The following is a 19,513-nucleotide window of genomic DNA, read 5'->3' as shown; positions in this document are numbered from 1 at the left end:
AGCATTTGAAATGTGTAGCAAGGCCCGCAGAGACCAAGGGTCAGCTAATGCCTTTTCCACCGCTAGGTTGGAAAAGTTAATTGGAGTCATGCAGCCATGCAGCCAATCAAGTGCTTGGTGAAAAAAATACATGCCAAATTATAGCTCCTGATATTTCGGAAGTTTAGCCCTCCCTTCACTTTACTAAGCACGAGTTTCTGCAGAGCCATGTGCGGGTGCTTGCCTTGCCACAGGAATTGTTGAAAGGCAGTGTTGAGGAATCTAACATCAGAGTGTTGGAGTAGGAGCGGTGGTTTGTGCAAAGGACCTAGTAACTAAGGGAAACCGATCATTTTGACAAGTTGGCATCTACCCAAAAAAGACAGTGGTAAGTTCTCCCAGCGCTTCAGTTCAACCAACATACGTCAAAAAAGGGTTCATAGTTGAGTGAATAAAGTGTGTCCGGAGTCCTTCCTATGCGAATGTCCAATTAAGTAATAAAGGATGAGGTAACTTTTACACCCAGCGCATTCGCATCAGAAGCCACCCCAGAGAAGTCTCCCCCACAGGTAAAAGCATACTTTTGGCAGCATTAACTCTCTAAACCTGTGAAACTCCCTACATATGATAAGAAGTAGGGATTGACCGATATCGATTTTTTTTTATTTATTTATTTATTTATTTATTTTTAGGGCCGATACCGATAATCTGTGGAGGTTAGGGCCGATAGCCGATAACTTATATCAATATTCCTGAATAAGTTATTGGCTATTTATCCCTCCCGCGACACCGCTGCAGATAATTGATTTAAAGTGGGCGCTTTAAATCAATGACCTGCAGCGGAATTGCGGTGCCATAGGCCGCCACCCGCTTCTCTCCCCCTGCCGGTCCTCCTGAGTCCTATCACCGTGATGTGAAAAAAGTGAAAAGGTCTAAAGACTTTAAGACTACACTGTAAATGTAGGTGTATGTGGTTTATGCTTAAAATCCTTAGTTGTAGTCTATAATCCTTAGTTCAAATGCAATGGTGTCCGCTCTCCTCCGGAGGCAGATCCCCAACACACCTGTGCTTCCACGGACCCGCCGGTCCCGCCCCGGTTTCAACAGCGTATGAGAAGGAAGGATTGTCCGGCACCAGGTATGCTCTAAAAGATCACTTTTATTCATGCCATAGCAAGGAAACAGACATCACAGGACTGTAGTAATCTGACGCGTTTCGCTCTCTTGAGCTTAAACGTAGTTTAAACAAGAGAGAGCGAAACGTGTCAGATTACTACAGTCCTGTGATGTCTGTTTCCTTGCTATGGCATGAATAAAAGTGATCTTTTAGAGCATACCTGGTGCCGGACAATCCTTCCTTCTCATAATCCTTAGTTGTAGTCAATCTTCAGCTCAAAAATAAATAAATAAATAAAAAAAAATCTATAATAGTCACAAGACCCATGAAATTAAATGAAGAAAAAAAACCTGCTGGCATGGTAGTATTCAACATCCTATATTACCGTACATATTATATAGTTCTATAGACGTGACCTTGTAGCCATGTTTTATTGAAGTACAGTGGGGAGAACAAGTATTGTATACATTGCTGATTTTGCAGGTTTTCCTACTTACAAAGCATGTAGAGATCTGTAATTTTTAGAGACTGAATCTGACACGTACAGAAAATCACATGTCATTTAATAAAATGCTAATTATTATTTTTTTAATCATACAATAAGTATTTCATCACCTACCAAACAGTAAGCATTCCCGCTCTCACAGACATATTCTTTTTTTTTTAAAAGGTTACCTATAGTTGCATACTTTTGTATTATTGCACTGCTGTTAAAAAATCTCAAACTTTTTGTACAAAATCAGTATGTTTAAAATTTGCCCTATTTTGACCACCTCTAACTTTCTTATCTTTCTGTATTCATGGATGTGTTAGGGCTAATTTTTTGCGCCATGATCTGTAGTTTGTTTTAGTACCACATTTGCATATATGAGACCTTTTTGATCGCTTTTTATAAAAAAAATTAGCAGTTTGATGTAACAAAAAAACAGATTTTTTTTTACTTATTTATTTTTATCCCTTTATCCTTTTTAACCCCTTAAGGACCAAGGACGTATGAGTGCGTCCTTGGTCCTTCTCCCGTGATATAACACGGGGTCCCACGATGACCCCGCATCATATCACGGCGGGCCCGGCGTCATAGTGAAGACGGGACCCGGCCGCTAATAGCGCGCGGCACTGATCGCGGTGCCGCGCGCTATTAACCCTTTAGCCGCGCGCTCAAAGCTGAGCCACACGGCTAAAAGTGAAAGTAAAAACTGCCGGTTAGCTCAGTGGGCTGTCCGGGATAGCCGCGGCATCCCGAACAGCTTACAGGACAGCCGGAGGATCCCTACCTGCCTCCTCGCTGGCCGATCGCCGAATGACTGCTCAGTGCCTGAGATCCAGGCATGAGCAGTCAAGCGGCAGAATCATTGATCACTGGTTTCATATGAGAAACCAATGATCAATGTAAAAGATCAGTATGTGCAGTGTTATAGGTCCCTATGGGAGCTAGAACACTGCAAGAAAAAAAGTGAAAAAAGATCATTTAACCCCTCCCCTATTACAAGTTTGAATCACCCCCCTTTTCCCATAAAAAAAAAAGTATATGGTATATATAAAAATCATATGGTATCACCGCGTGCGGAAATGTCCGAATTACAAAAATATATCGTGAATTAAACCGCACGGTCAATGGCGTACGCGCAAAAAAATTCCAAAGTCCAAAATAGTGCAATTTTGGTCACTTTTTAAATCATGAAAAAATGAATAAAAAGTCCTATCAATGCAAAAATGGTACCGTTAAATACTTCAGATCACGGCGCAAAAAATGAGCTCTCATACCGCCCCATACATGGAAAAATAAAAAAGTTATAGGGGTCAGAAGATGACAATTTTAAACGTATTAATTGTCCTGCATGTAGTTATGATTTTTTCCAGAAGTACGACAAAATCAAACCTATAAGTAGGGTATCATTTTAATTGTATGCACCTACAGAATAAAGATAAGGTGTAATTTTTACCGAAAAATGTACTGCGTAGAAACGGAAGCCCCCAAAAGTTACAAAACGGTGTTTTTTTTTTTTTTTTTTTCAATTTTGTCGCACAATGATTTATTTTTTTTCGTTTCACCGTAGATTTTTGGGCAAAAATGGTAGACGTCATTACAAAGTAGAATTGGTGGCGCAAAAAATAAGCAATCATATGGATTTTTAGGTGCAAAATTGAAAGTTATGATTTTTTTAAAGGCAAGGAGCAAAAAACGAAAGTGCAAAAAACGGAAAAACCCCCGGTCCTTAAGGGGTTAAGATTTCGCCGTACGGGTTCATTATATATTTATAGTTTGGACTTTTTTGTATTAATATGGAGAAAAGGGGTGATTTAAAACTTGATTGGGGAGGGGCTTTTTCACAATTTTTTTTTTTTTTTTTTTTTTTTTTTTTTACATTTTACACTTTTTTAGTCTCCAAAGGGGACTATTTATAGAAACCATTAGATTGCTAATACTGTTCAGTGCTATCAGTGATCTTCTGCTCTGGTCTGCTGGAAGGCAGATCACTGCAGAAGATCCCAGGAGATGGACGGAGGCAAGTGAGGGGACCTCCGTCTGCTAACTTGGCTGATCTGATCCCTGCAGCATTGCTGCTGGCGATCAGATCAGCAATTATAAGTGTAGGACCTTCTGGGAATGAAGCAAGCGCATCTCCTGCGCTCGCGTCACAGCAGCGCCGTAAATGTACGGAACTGTGCGCTAAGTGACACTATGCAACGCCATACATTTACAGCACATGTCCTTAAGGGGTTAAAGAAGCCCTCCTGTTCTCTACTCATTACCTTTATTAACTGCACCTGTTTGAACTAGGTTACCTGTATAAAAGACACCTGTCCACACATTCAGACTCCAATCTCTCCACAATGGGCAAGACCAGAGAGCTGTGTAAGGTCATCAGGGATAAAATTGTAGACCTGCACAAGGCTGGAATGGCCTACAGGGCAATAGGCAAGCAGCCTGATCAGAAGGCAACAACTGTTGGTGCAATTATTAGAATATGGAAAAAGTTCAAGATGGTCAATCTCAATCAGTCTGGGGCTCACCTCGTGGGGCATCAATGTTCATAAGGAAGGTGAGGGATCAGCCCAGAACTACGTGGCAGGACCTGGTCAATGACCTGGGACCATAGTTGGTTGCCACCTGTTTGAAACCTATTTGCAGTTAATGTATCTGCTCATTTTAAAAGTGTTGTTCTTAGAATATGACACAAATATGTCACTCAGCAAGCCTTGGATCTTCAGTGGCCACTTTTAAGAAAGCCAGTTTGAAAACAATCTAATGATTTCTATCAGATTGCAGCCTCTGCTGTCCTGATGACACTGGCGTCTTTTTGCTGCAAATACGCATATGTAGCCAAATGGGCAGTATCTTTCTTTCAGAAGGAGGCCATAAGCTCTAGGACCATGCACATTGAATAAATTCAGCAAGGATCTCCCCTGCCTGGAATTGGCTGTTATATTGTGTCACATTTTACAGTAAAAATATAAAAGTCCCATTGAATAATGGGCTTTTCCAAGCAGATTCCATCAAATGAATGAACTTTTGGATATTTTCTGTGTAAATATTTTAATGTGAAGAAATAAAGCATTTCCATTCTACAAGATTCCTCATGCTGGACCTTCTTTCTTGGTTCCTGCATTGTGTGGTAGATTAGTGTGCATGGACCCAAACACGTAGTTCCAAAGTTTTTTAGGACCACCCGAAGTTCAGTTCTAGCATATGGAGACGCATGGCCCTTAGTGAGGTCCAGGCAAGAGTCTTATTATTTAGGAAAGGGCTTGTGTATGGAACTCAATGGGTGTCATGCAGTTGCCTTGGAGCTAAAAATAGCTTGGGCCTCAAGCTCTTGTTGTATGCTTTAAGATACACACCCTTTCTGGCCCATGTGGTCTTGAATGGAGGACCAACCAGCATTACGTTCATATGCCTGTAGGCCAACCTCCTTAATACACTGAAGGGGGTTTGAGCTATCAATGTACCATCTTACTTTTAATGGATAAAAAGCAAACATCTGGCTGTCATTTTTTCTTTCCTCGAATTCCATTCATTAAAAGTATTTAGTATATACTTCAGAAAATTCCTGCTAGTGGACCAATACACACGGAGAATACAGTAGAAATAATGTGAAATGTAACCTAGATGTGCTTACCCATTCACATGGGACATGAGCCAAGTACAATTAGTGTAAGGGACAAATCGAAAAGAGAATTCACTTGCTGTACTGCAGACTAATGAGGAGGTAGGGCTGGGCGGTATACCGGTTCATACCGGATACCGTTTTGTTTTTTTCGTCGCACGATATCAATTTTTGCCCATACCGGCATACCGGTCGGGCCCCACCCCCGAATGAATTACTTGTGACGGAGCCGCAAGATGTGCAGGAGCGGGAGCCGCTGAGCTCACGTGCGGTGCACATCCTCGCTCCCCCTGCAGCTGCCGCTTGTTCTCAGTGATCAGAGCCAGGGGAAAGCGCAGAAACTTCATCCCCTGGCTCTGATGTTTCCCTCAGCCCCGAGCCTGCTCCCTGTTCAGCCCCCCTCTCCCCTTCCCACAGGCTATTTGTTTATCATACCAGTCCCCAGGCGCGGGCTCTGCAGGACCTCCTTCCCCCTGCAAGCACTAAATGTGACAGGCAGGCACAGGACATCTTATCTTCATCCCTGCTCTGTTCTCTGATCCCCGAGCAGGGACGGGGATCAGAAGCTCTGCCGCGCCTGTGCATTCAGCGCTTGCAGAAGGAGAAGACTCTGCTGATTCTTACATTCCCATCCCTGCTCGGGGATCAGAGAACAGAGCGGGGATGAAGATAAGATGTCCTGTGCCTGCCTGTCACAGGGGGAGAAGGCTCTGTAGCGGCTGGGGACAGGGATTATAAACTGCAGCGGCGGACAATGTATGTAAATAGCTGACAGTGCGCCCATGGGGGGGAATCACGATAGCGCTGCGGCTGACAGTTAACCCCTTCCCCGCTATAGGGGGCCGTGCGCACGGTCCCCATGGCGGGGAAGGGGTTAACTGTCAGCCGCTGCACTTCTACACTGTTTCCCACATGGCACCACGGTAATACCGTGATACCGCCATAACCTGAAAAAATACCGTGATATAAGTTTTAGGTCATACCGCCCAGCACTATGGGGAGGCTGACAGCTCTATTACAGAAATCTGCCTGTGAGTAAACAAACAACTCTTCACAACTTTTCTGCAGTGCCTATGATCTAGTACGTGGGGCAATATTATCGATAATGAAACAGTCTGTGCGAAACTGCTCTGTATGTACACATACTTGAATATAGAGCTGGGCGGTATGACCAAATATGTGTATCACGGTATTTTTGTAACTCGTGGCGGTTCCACGGTATATAACAGCCGTCAGCCTATCACCGGCCGGAGCGATGTCCCGCCCCGGCCGGTGATAGGCTGAGGCCACTGTCATGTAAGAAGCCGGCTTCTTACATGACAGTGGGCTCAGCCTATCACTGGCCGGGGCATCGCTGCGGCCAGTGATAGGCTGACGGCTGTCCGACGTTCCAGTCCCCAGTGTAAGGCTGACGTAGGTGAGTTAAAGTTTATTTTCTGTATCTTTTGCAGCCCGGGCATAGGGATGCAGTGTACAGCAGTGGTCTCAAATCTGAGGACCTCCAGCTGTTGCAAAACTACAACTCCCAGCATGCCCGGACAGCCAATGGCTGTCCGGGCATGCTGGGAGTTGTAGTTTTGCAACAGCTGGAGGTCCGCAGGTTGGAGTCCACTGGCGTACAGGGAGTTCCAGCGCCAGCGGCCCCCAACAAAGGAGGAGGAGGGCAGTGCTTGACATATGTGAGTAGTACCCGGCTGGGCTCATAATTAATTGGGGGGGAGCAGAACAGCGCTGGCGGGTCACATATGATTAGTTCCCCGATGTGGGGACAGCGCAGCGCCGGGCTGATTCATTCATTCCCGAGGGGGAGGGGCCCAACCGGTATCGCGGTATGGGAAAAATTAATATTGTGCAGCCCAAAAATTTCGGTATTTGGTATGAACCGGTATACCGCCCCCAGCCCTACTTGAATAGATATACATTTAATGCTCTGTGCCTGTAGACTTATATAGCCAAACGTAACTGAAGGAGTTTTTATTTATTTATTTTTTGCCAGTGTATGTGTGTATAAAAAATCTGTCTGTGCAATAAAATAAAATGTATATCGTGCCCATGTCCCAAATGCAGTTAATAGAGCCTTAAATATGTATATGTGATTATTATACTATAGTCAGGTTATATTGAAAGAAATATAGAAAGCAAAGAACAATACTATTACTGTACTTGGCAATTTGATTAGTCATTAATAATTCACCCTGAAGTACTAGCAAACAAATAGTTCTGATTGTTTTAATTAACCATTTATTTTCTTGGCACTTTGATCATTTTCACTTTATGAAGCTGCTTTTCCTCAGGCACTGTGCACAGGGAAAAAAATAATTGTGTTTGTGTTCTGGACGGCTGACCTGTGTCGGGCATTGAATCCATAGCAAATAGACTGACAACCACAACCATTTTCTCAGCTGGGTTTTTACCAGCACATGCCCAGCAACCAGTCTTACTGTATCTTCTACTGTGCACAAATGTAAAGGTGAAGATCTAGCAAACTAAAGATGCCCAGGTTAACTGTAAAGTGCAAATAATAACCTAAGCATTAAAAGCCAGATAAAGAAAGAGATGTACAGTACAGTCCTCAAAGCTTCTCTAGTGACGGGGGAGGAGAGGGGATGGATTTGGAAAGAACAATAATGAGCATTTGTTTTTAAAGATGAGAATAAAGATATATTTAAAGGTTAACATGGGCTGTGTCTGCCGCAGGGTCCTTGCGGTTGGGAGCAACATAGTAAAAACACACGTGTATGTGTATATATATATCTATATATAAAATATATATATTAACCAATAGTCCCATTAGACCTTTATTTAATATTTTGTTATGTATCAGCATTATAGCGGGTCTAGGCTATATACCTTCCTCCTATACTTTGGAGGGCTCTATAGGAATACATGTACACCAAGCAGAAAAGATAGAGCTACAAACCCCAATAAAAAATGTAACATTTTATTTATCATCATTTTTAAATAATAACATGAGGCGCATGCGCAGCATACAAAGGCAGGAGCGCTCCCGCTTCTGGTGCTTTAAACAGAGCGCATGCCGTAGAAGGGAGAGGAGGACGTGCGCATTGACGTGACGCCAGGAAAGGGCAGCATGATTCTCCTGCAGTGTGCTGTGTGGGCGCTGATGTCATTGGAAGACCAGTAAATGCATTAGCGTTCCGGAACATGAGGCAACAGATGGTGTGTGTATATAAGGGAACAGAGAACAAGTGTTAGTAAGTCCCCTGAGGAAGGAACGAAATAGTAGCTGTAGGGGTTCAGTGGTGTACTGGCAACAAACCAACATGGGTGAGTATACATAGGATCCCAGAATGCTGGGTAGGATTATGCTATGTTTGCAGGCGATGGGTAATTTCCCACAGTGCATTTGTCTAGTTTGCAGTCTACATTAGGATACACAACGTTCTGTGTACATCAGATTATTATCATAACTTGTATTCTAATGTGTCCAGCACTCCACTGAGTGGTTTTTATTGGTGTGCCATTGTTTGTTATACCTCATGTAATTATTTTAAAATAATGATTAATAAAATTAATGCAAATTTTAATTGGAGTTTGTAGCTCTCTTTTCTGCTTGTTGTACATATAGCAGCAAACGAATGAACTGCACTCCAATAAAGAGAGTAAGTGTTGTGGTCTTTATTCACACAAACATGTGCAGCCATTTTTAAGCAAGGAATGATACAGTAAAGGGAGTTTATATGACCATGCAGAGCCAATCAATTTAATCATATCATTTCAAGTACAAAAGTGCTGAATAAATTGTTAAAAAATACGTACAAATAAACAGTGCATCATCAGTTCCCCAATATAGTATATAGATGGTAACAAATATTACATACATAGCTCAAAATTCAGTGCAGTTTAACCCCTTCCTGTCCCAGGACATATGCATACATCCCAGTTGCCTACATGTAAACGCAACTGGACGTGACTGCTATGGGTGTGACTGGATATGCAGCTGGCAAGACCAGGATCGCACCGGTCTCAGCAGCATTAACCTCATACATACCATGATCGGTCCTGATCACGGCTTCTATGGGATTATTGTTCACCAACAGCAATCCAGCAATACAATTTCGGGGTCTTGTTGGTTACCATAGCAGCAGAAGGCCAGCAGTATGGCAACCTGTGAAGTCCAACTATAGGCTGGATAGTACAGGTTGCATGTCAGTGTACACTGAAAGTCAAACTGTGCTGCAGTACAGATGTATTGCAGCATAGTTTAACCTGTAAAAAATATAAAAATATGTTTTTTCAATAAAGTGTAAAAAATAAATAAAAAATAAAGCCCCTTTCCCAATAAAACACTATATTATCCCCCTGCCCACCGCCCCCCCCCACCAATAAATAAAGCACCCAAACCTTTACATAAAAGGTATTGCCACATGCTTAATGACTTGTGCAATAAAACATTACTGTTATTTATCCTGCACTGGCTGTAAAAAAAAATTAAATAGGCAGAAATCGCTAATTTTGGTCCAAAATGTGGAGTAAAAAGATCAAAAGGTAGCATGAATCGCAAAAATTGTCCCAATAAATAGTTAAGCTCATTCCACAAAATAATACTTGAGGTCAGCCTGATTACAGCAATACCAAATTTGTATAGATTTAATCATGTTTTACAAATTTTAAATTTTTAAAAAAAACTTTTTAGAATTTTTTTTTATTGCCATTTTCTGACCCCCATAACTTTTTTTATTTTTCCGCATACCAGGCTGTATGAGGGCTATTTTTTGTGGCGTAATCTGTTGCTTGTATCAATATAATTTGTTTTTGATCGCTTTTTTTATTTTTTTTTCTGGAAGATTTTTTATATTTTTGTAAATACTAATTTTGTAAAAAATTTTTTGTTTGCGCCATTTACTGAATGAGAAATAATGCTATATTTTAAAAGTACAATTATGCATGTGGCGATACCAAATATGTTTATTTTTATGTTTACATGTTTTTATATGAAAAATGGGAAAAGGAGGGTGATTTTAACTTTTTATATGGAAGGGGTTAATGTGAGCATTTTAAACTTTTAGGTCATTTAGGGCACTTAAAGAAGGAATCATTAGATTGCTCGTACACATCAATGCAGTTCTATTGAACTATATTAAAGGGGTTATACGCTGCCCTGCAGTTCGGAGCTCCGCTCACAGCGTCTGGAAGTTCATTACTCCGAACGCTGTGTGCGGGCTTTCGTGTTCGCAGCCGCCGGGCGTGACGTCACCGCTGTCAGGCCCCCTTCCCATAGACTTTGGTAGAGGGGGCGGGCGAGACGTCACGAAGGGGCCGGGTGTGACGTCACGCCCGCCGCGAACACGGAAGCCCGCACACAGTGTTCGGAGTAATGAACTTCCGGATGCTGTGAGCGGAGCTCCGAACTGCAGGGCAGCGCACAACCCCTTTAATCTGTGTGATCTGTGCTCATTTGGTAGCGCCCGGCAAGCTAAATCAAATGCAGATCCATGGCGGCCAAGGGATGAGAGGTAAGCCCTCCGGCTACCTCAACAGTGGATCGCCACAACACTGTCAACCCCCCCCCCCCTCTCCCCTTTACCACTATCACACTGCAGGGGAGCCATCCACCCCACTAGACCACAAGAAAGCATTTTAATGTCCCTTTAGATGCTGCTGTCAATGACCTAATGACCTCGACCTAATGAGTTAATAGCCAACTTCTAAAATCAGCTGGGGGCCACCCGGTATGGAGCGGGCACAGGTCAGAAACCCGCTCCCTACAGTCTGAGCACTATCAGCATTTCCCGGGCGTATATATATATATATATATCACACACACAGGGACATTGAAATCCTGTCGCCCAGGACATGCAGTTCCGGTCGCCGGGCTGGTGAACCCGGCGACCGGAACTCGCCCCATGCTCTGCATTCCCCAACTGATTGCTATAGCTGGGGGCAGTTGCTAATAGCCGCCATGCGGCCGACTGTTAACTCTCTAGATTGCCGCTGTCAAAGCTGACAGCAGCGTCTAAAGGTACCTTTTAACCATCCCTGGCGGTCTAGTGGGGTGGATTGTTAAACCCCTCCCCCCCGTTTGGTTTGGGGTGATCCTCTTTGGAGGTGGCCGGAGGGCTTACCCCTTCTTCCATGGCTGCTGTGGATCTGTATTTGAGCACAGATAACCCAGAGCAATGGAATTCAGCAGAACTTCATTGATCTGTATGTGGAATCTAATGATTCCTCCTAAAAGTCCCCTAAGGGACTAAGTGTTTAAAAAAAATAATAGTAATAATTTTTTTTAAACCTACATTAACCCCTTACCTCTTCTTCCATGGCTTCTGTGGATCTGTATTTGAATGAGCACAGATCACACAGATTAATGTAGTTCCTTCTTTAAGTCCCCTAAGGGACCTAAAAGTTTAAAATGCACACATTAACCCCTTCCATATTAAAAGTTCACATCTCCCCCTTTTCCCATTTTCCATATTAAAAAAACATGTTAACATAAATAATATAAATAAATAAACTTATTTGGTATTGACGCATGCGTAATTGTCCAAACTATTCAAATATAACATTATATATCCCGAACGGTCAATGGCGTTAATGTAAAAAAAATGTTTACGTTTTTTTTTATCCTCCTCATTAACCCTAGAATAAATTTTTCCTGTCTTTAAAAACAAATGCTCATTCTTTTACTTTCCAAATCCAACCTTTCTCTTTATCCCCCCTTTCCTAGAGCTGCTCTGAGGACTGCACTACTTGTATATATATTCTACTATCTATATTTTTGTAAATAGTGATTGTTAGTGCCATCTAGAGGAGTGAATTTACAAATTTGATGAATTGGCTGTTTATTTCCTATTGTAAAAGTCATGCCACTTTTCAAGTGTTCCAATTCTCTAGAGAAGTCTGGAATAAGACCGGCCAGGGTCACTTGGAAAGTGAATTGAAAGTAACAAGACTAAAGGAATTAACAAATCGAAAGGCAGTTAGTTAGATTTGGGTTTGGTGCCCAATCACACGGTGGGATTTCCAAGTGGAATCCAGCAAATTGCACTCTGGAGAGTTAGCCTCCCATTTTTTTTTAGAAGGCATTCTGCTGCACTGTGCATGTGTCAAAATTCCTGTGTGGAAAATTCTGCCGAAGAAATTTCAATCTGGACTCTCTTTAGCAGAATGCATAGCACTGAACAGTATTAGCAATCAAATGATAAAAAGTGTAAAAATTATATTAAAAAATAATAATTTGAAAAGTGTAAAAAAAAAAAAAAAAATAAAAAAAAAATCAGAAACCACTAGAGATGAGCGAACTTGCAGTAAATTCGATTCGTCACGAACTTCTCGGCTCGGCAGTTGATGACTTATCTTGCGTAAATTAGTTCAGCCTTCAGGTGCTCCGGTGGGCTGGAAAAGGTGGATACATTCCTAGGAAACAGTCTCCTAGGACTGTATCCACCTTTTCCAGCCCACGGGAGCACCTGAAAGCTGAACTAATTTATGCAGGAAAAGTCATCAACTGCCGAGCTGAGAAGTTCGTGATGAATCGAATTTACTGTAAGTTCGCTCATCTCTAGAAACCACACCTGAAGTTTTTATCTGTAGAATCAGCTCATACTTACTTATGTAATGGGTCATTTCTTGTTTGTGTTGCTTTAACGAAATTCTTAATTTTCTTTAGGCACTGGAGAAAGTGGAAAAAGCACATTCATTAAGCAGATGAGGATTATCCATGGATCTGGCTACTCTGATGAAGATAAAAGGGGCTTCACTAAGCTGGTGTACCAGAACATATTCACAGCAATGCAAGCTATGATCCGGGCTATGGAGACCCTTAAAATTCCATACAAGTATGAACACAACAAGGTAAGTGTGACCCAAGCTTTTGGGTAAACTGAGATGCCACAGGGGATTTAAGGACCACCACAGAGACATGCTCTACTGTATAACAGGATGTGGTCTGTCCTGTGTTGCCTACGTCCTGTGAACTACAGGATTAAATCATTACCTGTCAGATCTGACGAGCTCTACCTCTTTGTCCTCAATGTAGAGTCCTGCTGAAAAATTCTTTGCTGCCCTATCTATAAGATAAGGTTAGCTGCAGAGTTATACAATTCCCCTAACTCACATGGTTTGTCTATGTCTGCTGTGTTTAGATTCACTAGTTTGATATACTACTTGTAAGAGCTAACAGGGAGGAACTTATGAGGTGAGGACACCATCTGAAGCTGTATCTCATATAATGCTCTATAGCAGTGGTCTTCAACCTGCGGTCCTCCAGATGTTGCAAAACTACAACTCCCAGCATGCCCGGACAGCCAACGGCTGTCCGGGCATGCTGGGAGTTGTAGTTTTGCAACATCTGGAGGTCCACAGGTTGAGGATCCCTGCTCTATAGTGTCATTTAAGAATGGAAGATCTATGTCACCTTAGTCTCTGACTCCTCTTTCTCTGTGAATTCAGAGAGGCATCATGGAGAAACATGGCCTTCATTAGAACAACCATATGAAGTGAAATATAGACATCCAGATGGCAGATAAACCATGCAAGTTACATGGATTTAAATAAATAGGTATGCCCAATGTTAATCGAGAGTCTCTTCATTATTTAATTTTAGACTATTCCGCACTATAGTAATTTATATCTGCCGCAGATTATTCAAGGCAATAACTTTTATTGACATGCCAATAATAAAATACATAAGAATTGACTTGAAAAATCTGCAGTTGCGGATCCGCAGCAGATTCGGTGTCTGTGTATGCAAACAGATTTGTAAATTACTTCTATTAAAAAAAAATAATAATAATAATCTTAATCCTTCCAGTACTTATTAGCTACTGTGTACTACAGAGGAAGTAGTTGAGTTGTCCTTTTCTGTCTGACCACAGTGCTCTCTGCTGACACCCATGTCCATGTCAGGAACTGTCCAGAGTAGAGCAAATCCCCACAGAAAGCCTCTCCTGCTCTGGACAGTTCCTGACAAAGACAGAGGTGTCAGCACAGAGCACTGTGGTCCAACAGAAAAGAAGCACTACCTTCCTTTGGAGCATACAGCAGCTGATAAGTACTGGAAGGATTAAGATCTTAAAATAGAAGTAATTTAAGAATTTGTTTTAACTTTCTGGCAGCACTTGATTTAAAAAAAATAAAAATAAATGTTTTTCACCGGAATACCCCTTTAACCTGAAATCAGTTCATGGAGGATGTTGTTCAAAAACACAGGAGTGAATAAGGCCTTAGTGAATGTGTTACAGGAATCAATCTAATCGACATCATGGACCGTAATAGGACTTTGCTGTGTGGACCAGTCCATGTTATAGTTTAAAACAGGAAGTCATTGTGCCTGGCACAGATTAAAGGTAGCCATAGACTTTAGATAGCTGTCCCCACATCCCACTATACACATTCTTGCTTTGCCCAGTTGCCTGTGTGACAGAAATATGTCAAATTGACATCAGTAACTTTGATAGGACATCTGTTTTCCTATCTGAAGAGCCTGCATTGAACAGTCTTCGGAATAGCATAATACCTGGCGCCACTGAACGCCAAATATGCTTTTCCTCTTGATTTAACAAGGATACATATCACTGAAGCCTTCTTCATGCTATTTCTGTGCAACAGTCCTATTCCCTATTGTCTCCATCACAGCACGCTGAGATTGCCACTGCCTAATTGGGACTGGGGTTAAAGGGGTACTCCTTTTTTACCCCATATCCACGGGATAAAGCATAAGTAACTGTTCGCGCGGAGGGTCTGACGTCTGTGACCCCTGGAGATCTCCTGCATTATGCCTTGACTCTCCTCGTTGACCGGCCACTCCAAACATTTCCATGGGAGAGCCAGATATACATAGGCACTATACTTGTATATCTCCAGTTTTCACATAGAGATACATGGTGAGGCAGTGTTGAACCCTGCACAAAGAGAGCCAGGGGGCTGTGCGGGGGGGCGCATTGGTTGGATCCCCCCTCAATCAGTGACTTGTCCACTATCCTTTGGATAGGTGTGTTTTTCAGAACAGAGCACCTTTTAAAAGTCCACTTCTACCTCTTCATTCCAGTGTTTTTCTGGTCCCAATTTGGGAAGGTGTGGGGGAAACGATGGAGGTTATAATAATAATAAAAATGTTGCAGGGGTCAGGATTTTATTTTATTTTTTAAAAGAAGAAATAAAATATTTGGTATTGGTATAATCAGGCCGACCTAAAGTATTAAAATAATTTGTAAGTTTAACCACAAGGTGAATGGCAAAAAAAAGAAAACCCCCCAAATTTACGTACTATTTTGATTAAAATTATTTTGTCTACCAGGTCAAGTAGATTTTCATGAGGGACAAGTAGATTGCGCTCCATTTTAGTCCCTTGGACAAGTAGTCTTTTTTTTTTTTTTTCTACACCACTGCAGATACCGACCAAACAGCAACAGCCTGACGTTACCAGGGTTGGCGAGGACCATTGTTACAGGCCCTCCCTAGCTATTCTTGACGCTCCGGGCCCGTTGGTACTGGCTCTTCCCTGCACCCCAGTGGTGGTGGATACCGGGGTAAAAATTAGGGGTTATCGCTAGCTGTTTTTGGGGCTAACGCTAAGCCCTGGCTTATTAATGGACTCGGTCTAATAGGCAGCTTCCACTTCTTAGCCTGAAAAGTAAATTAAATTAAATAAACTCTCCCTGAAGCCCTTGAACCTGGCATGACATTGCGGCATATAGGGGCTAAGTAGTTTTTTTGTTTTATTCTTTTCAATTGGACTACTCCTTATTCAGGACTATAAAAAAAGCTAATTTATTTCACAAACTGCTCCACATCTGTCCCCAGGTTGGGTGTGTTATTTCAACTTGGCTCCATATATTTCAATGGAACTGAGCCGCAGAACCACACCCAACCTGGAAACAGACGGGGAGTGTTTTTTTTTTAAATTTATTTATAGAAATTGGCTCCGTTTTTCTACTCCTGGATAACCCCTTAACTACATTGGACGTAACTGTATGTCGTGGTGCAGTGGTACTTAGCGCACCATGACATACATTTACGTAATGTACATGACCGCGAGCACCAGAACGGTGCTTGGATCATGCATGGCAGGTCCCGCTACGGTCAGCAGCCAGGGACAGCCGGTAATGGCGCACATCAGGGATGGCGCTGATGTCTGCCATTAACCCCTCAGATGCCGTGATCAGTACAGATTATGGTTTCTGCAGCAGTGCAGCACTTAAAATGGATGATCGGATCCAGGGCTGTGGAGTCGGAGTCGGACTAAATTTTGGGTACCTGGAGTCGGCAAACAATGCACCGACTCCTCCGACTCCTACAAAATTTAGATTGGAATAAATAAAAAATAAAAAAGCAAGTTTAAATGTCCCAATTCACAAAAAGTTATAATTAATGACGTCTCTACTTTAAGAATAAAGACCAATGCAGGCAGTGCCTCATGTAACCGCAAAACGAACACGTTAAGTGACCATGAAGAAGCTTTTCATGTGCTTTACTATATGGCACACAACACACCATTAGGAGCGGCAATACTTATACTTTCCATAGTGTTGTTTTCTGCTGTTACAGGGAACCCATGGGTAACCTAGCCTATTACTGATAAGGGATTAAGTAAATATATTTTTTGCAGGACTAGAGACACTTGTATAAGTGGAGGGTCAATAGTTCAAGACTGAAGCTGTAAACCATTGGAAAAACTGCTGCCATTCAGCTAAGGCTATAAAACCTGTAAACTCGATTGTTAGCTTAAAGGGGTACTCCGCCCCTAGACATCTTATCTCCTATCCAAAGGATAGGGGATAAGATGTCAGATCGCCAGGGTCTCGCTGCTGGGGACGCCCAGGATTGCCGGTGCGGCACCGCGCTATCGTTACTGCACAGAGCGAGTTTGCTCTGTGCGTAATGACGGGCGATACAGGGGCCTGAGCATCTTTACATCACGGCTCCGCCCCTCGTGATGTCACAGCCAGCCCCTTCAATACAAGCCTATGGGAGGGGGCGTGGTGGTCGTCACACCCCCTGCCATAGACTTGCATTAAGGGGTGGGCTATGATGTCACGATGGGGCGGGGCCATGACGTCATGCTGCTCCGTCCCCTGTATCGCCCATCATTACGCACAGAGCAAACTCGCTCTGTGTAGTAATGAAAGCGCGGTGCCGCAGCAGCGGGACCCCGGCGATCTGACATCTTATCCCCTATCCTTTGTATAGGGGATAAGATGTCTAGGGGCGGAGTACCCCTTTAAACTTTAAACATGACTATGGGATTCTACTAGGGAAATCATGTTTTATAATAAATGCCCCTTCCTGGATCCACCCACTGCCCTATCTTCAGCAGCAGATCAGCACACAAACTGTTCAATACAGTAGGCTGTTGGCTTCCCAGCCAGTAGTCCTGTGGTAATGACATGTATGTTGCCTTTCCTTCAAGGAATGTATAAAATATATTTGCATATTAACACAGGGGAGTCTGAGTTGGAAGTACAGATAACTCTGGAATCGGAACATTTATCTACCGACTCCACAGCCCTGATCGGTTCACCAGCGACGCTGCCGTGGGGGATCCGATTATCCATCATGGCGGCCAGAGGTCACCTCATCTGCCTCCAGCCGTCTCCAAGGGTCTTCTGCTCTGGTCTGAGATTGAACAGACCAGAGCAGAAGATCGCCGATAACACTGATCAGTGTTATGCCAATGCATAGCATTGAACAGTATTAGCAATCAAATGATTGCTATGAATAGTTGCCTATACATGTGTTTAAAATTTTTTTTTTTTAAAAACCTCCCCCAATAAAAATGTAAATAGTCAAATTTTCCCACAAAAAGCATAAAATAAACATATTTGGTATTGCCACGTGCGTAAATGCCAGAACTATCAAAATATAATGTTAATTATCCCATATGAGGAACGGCATAAACATTTAAAAAAAAGTCCAAAATTGCTGATTTTTTGTGACATTTTATAAAAAAAATTTTTTTTTAATAAGTCATAAAAAAGTATAATATAAGCAAAATTGGTACAGATAAAAACTACATATGAAGGCACAAAAAATGAGCTCTCATACTGTGCCGTATACAGAAAAATTAGAAAGTTATAGGTGGTCAAAATAGGGAAATTTCAAACATACTCATTTTGTTAAAGGGGTATTACTGCTTTAGATATTTTATCCCCTATCCAATAGATAGGGGATAAGATGTCTGATCGTGGCAGGCCAGCCGCTGGGACCCCCCCCCCCCGCAATGGTCCTGCAGCACCCGCATTATGTGCGGAGCTGCGTTTCCGGGCTCAGAAACCAGAGGTTTTCGGGACTGGAGACTTCACATAACGCCACGCTCCCTCTTGACGTCACGTCCCCTCCCTTCATGCCTATGGGAAGGAATGCAACAGCTGTCATGAGGGGGCGTGGTGTTATGTCACGTCTACTGTCCCGAAAACTTCTGGTTTCCGATCCCAGAGACGTAGCTCTGCACATAATGCTGGTGCTGCAGGGAGATCGTGGGGGGTCCCAGCGGCAGGCCCCCCACGATCAGACATCTTATCCCCTATCCATTGGATAGGAAAGAAAAAAGCATGTAACATTGGGTACCATTTTTATCATATTGACCCAAAGAATAAAGAAAACATGTTGTTTTTACCGTTAAGTGTACAGCGTGAAAACCTTCCAAAATTTGCTAAATTGCGTTTTTCTTTTCAATTTCCCCAATATTTTTTTGGTTGCATCGTACATTTTATGGCAAAATGAGTGATGTCGTTACAAAGTAAAATTGGTGATGCAAAAAACAAGCCCTGGTATGGGTCTGTGGATAAAAATATAAAAGCGTTATGACTTTTAGAAGGTGAGGAGGAAATAACGAAAATGCTAAAATAAAATGGGCTTGGTCGTTAAGGGGTTATGATTATTCATACTGCATGGATATGTTTTAACGTAAAAGCGGGGACATCCAAACTTCATCGAATAGAAACAATAAACACCCATTTTTTTTTAATTTATTTTTTTATTTTCTCCCTTTTATGTTTAAGCGTATGTTCCCATGTACGTCATTTTTGCTGCAGATTTGCTTGTGTAGATTTTGCTGCCCATTGACTAATGGATAGCAAAAGCTGCAACAATAAATCTGCAGCAAAAATACGCATATGTGAACAAACCCTATAGAGTAATTGTACATTGTTTCTGGTTTCCTCCCTCAGCATTATTTCGTTGACACCACAGATGAATCAGTATTTCGTGGTCCATATTGACAAGAAAATATTTTTGCTGGTATGAGTGAATGTGTATTTTTATGGATGTAGAAGGAAATGTTTATAATCTCTCTAGTGACAGACATGGTAACCAATGGGCTATTTCCTGCAGGAGATAAATGGTGACG

The 19,513-nt window shown here is 42.3% G+C and overlaps 1 protein-coding gene and 1 long non-coding RNA gene across 3 annotated transcripts in view; one reads left to right on the top strand and one right to left on the bottom strand.

Moving 5' to 3' along the window:
- The window catches only part of LOC130275528 (guanine nucleotide-binding protein G(q) subunit alpha), a 108,965-nt gene that overhangs the window by 31,864 nt on the left and 57,588 nt on the right, over window positions 1-19,513 (top strand). Inside the window, exons 1-2 of one of the 2 annotated variants that reach the window (XM_056523591.1) lie at window positions 8,366-8,493; window positions 12,836-13,020. In XM_056523591.1, the coding sequence (XP_056379566.1) occupies window positions 8,490-8,493; window positions 12,836-13,020 (189 nt within the window). In that variant the 5' untranslated portion in view covers window positions 8,366-8,489. Of the gene's footprint in view, window positions 1-8,365; window positions 8,494-12,835; window positions 13,021-19,513 lie in introns of those variants that run through there. The other variant, XM_056523589.1, reaches the window with a different exon arrangement.
- The window catches only part of LOC130275538 (uncharacterized), a 38,123-nt gene that overhangs the window by 17,594 nt on the left and 1,016 nt on the right, over window positions 1-19,513 (bottom strand). Inside the window, exon 2 of the long non-coding RNA XR_008844825.1 lies at window positions 12,777-12,838. This is a non-coding gene — a long non-coding RNA (uncharacterized LOC130275538). The remainder of the gene's footprint in view (window positions 1-12,776; window positions 12,839-19,513) is intronic.

The sequence above is a fragment of the Hyla sarda genome, chromosome 1 (genome assembly GCF_029499605.1).
Source record: "Hyla sarda isolate aHylSar1 chromosome 1, aHylSar1.hap1, whole genome shotgun sequence".
In the NCBI taxonomy this organism is placed as follows: Eukaryota; Metazoa; Chordata; class Amphibia; order Anura; family Hylidae; genus Hyla; species Hyla sarda.
Note: the sequence above shows the minus strand (reverse complement) of the source record. Positions and strands in the feature narration are given on the sequence as shown.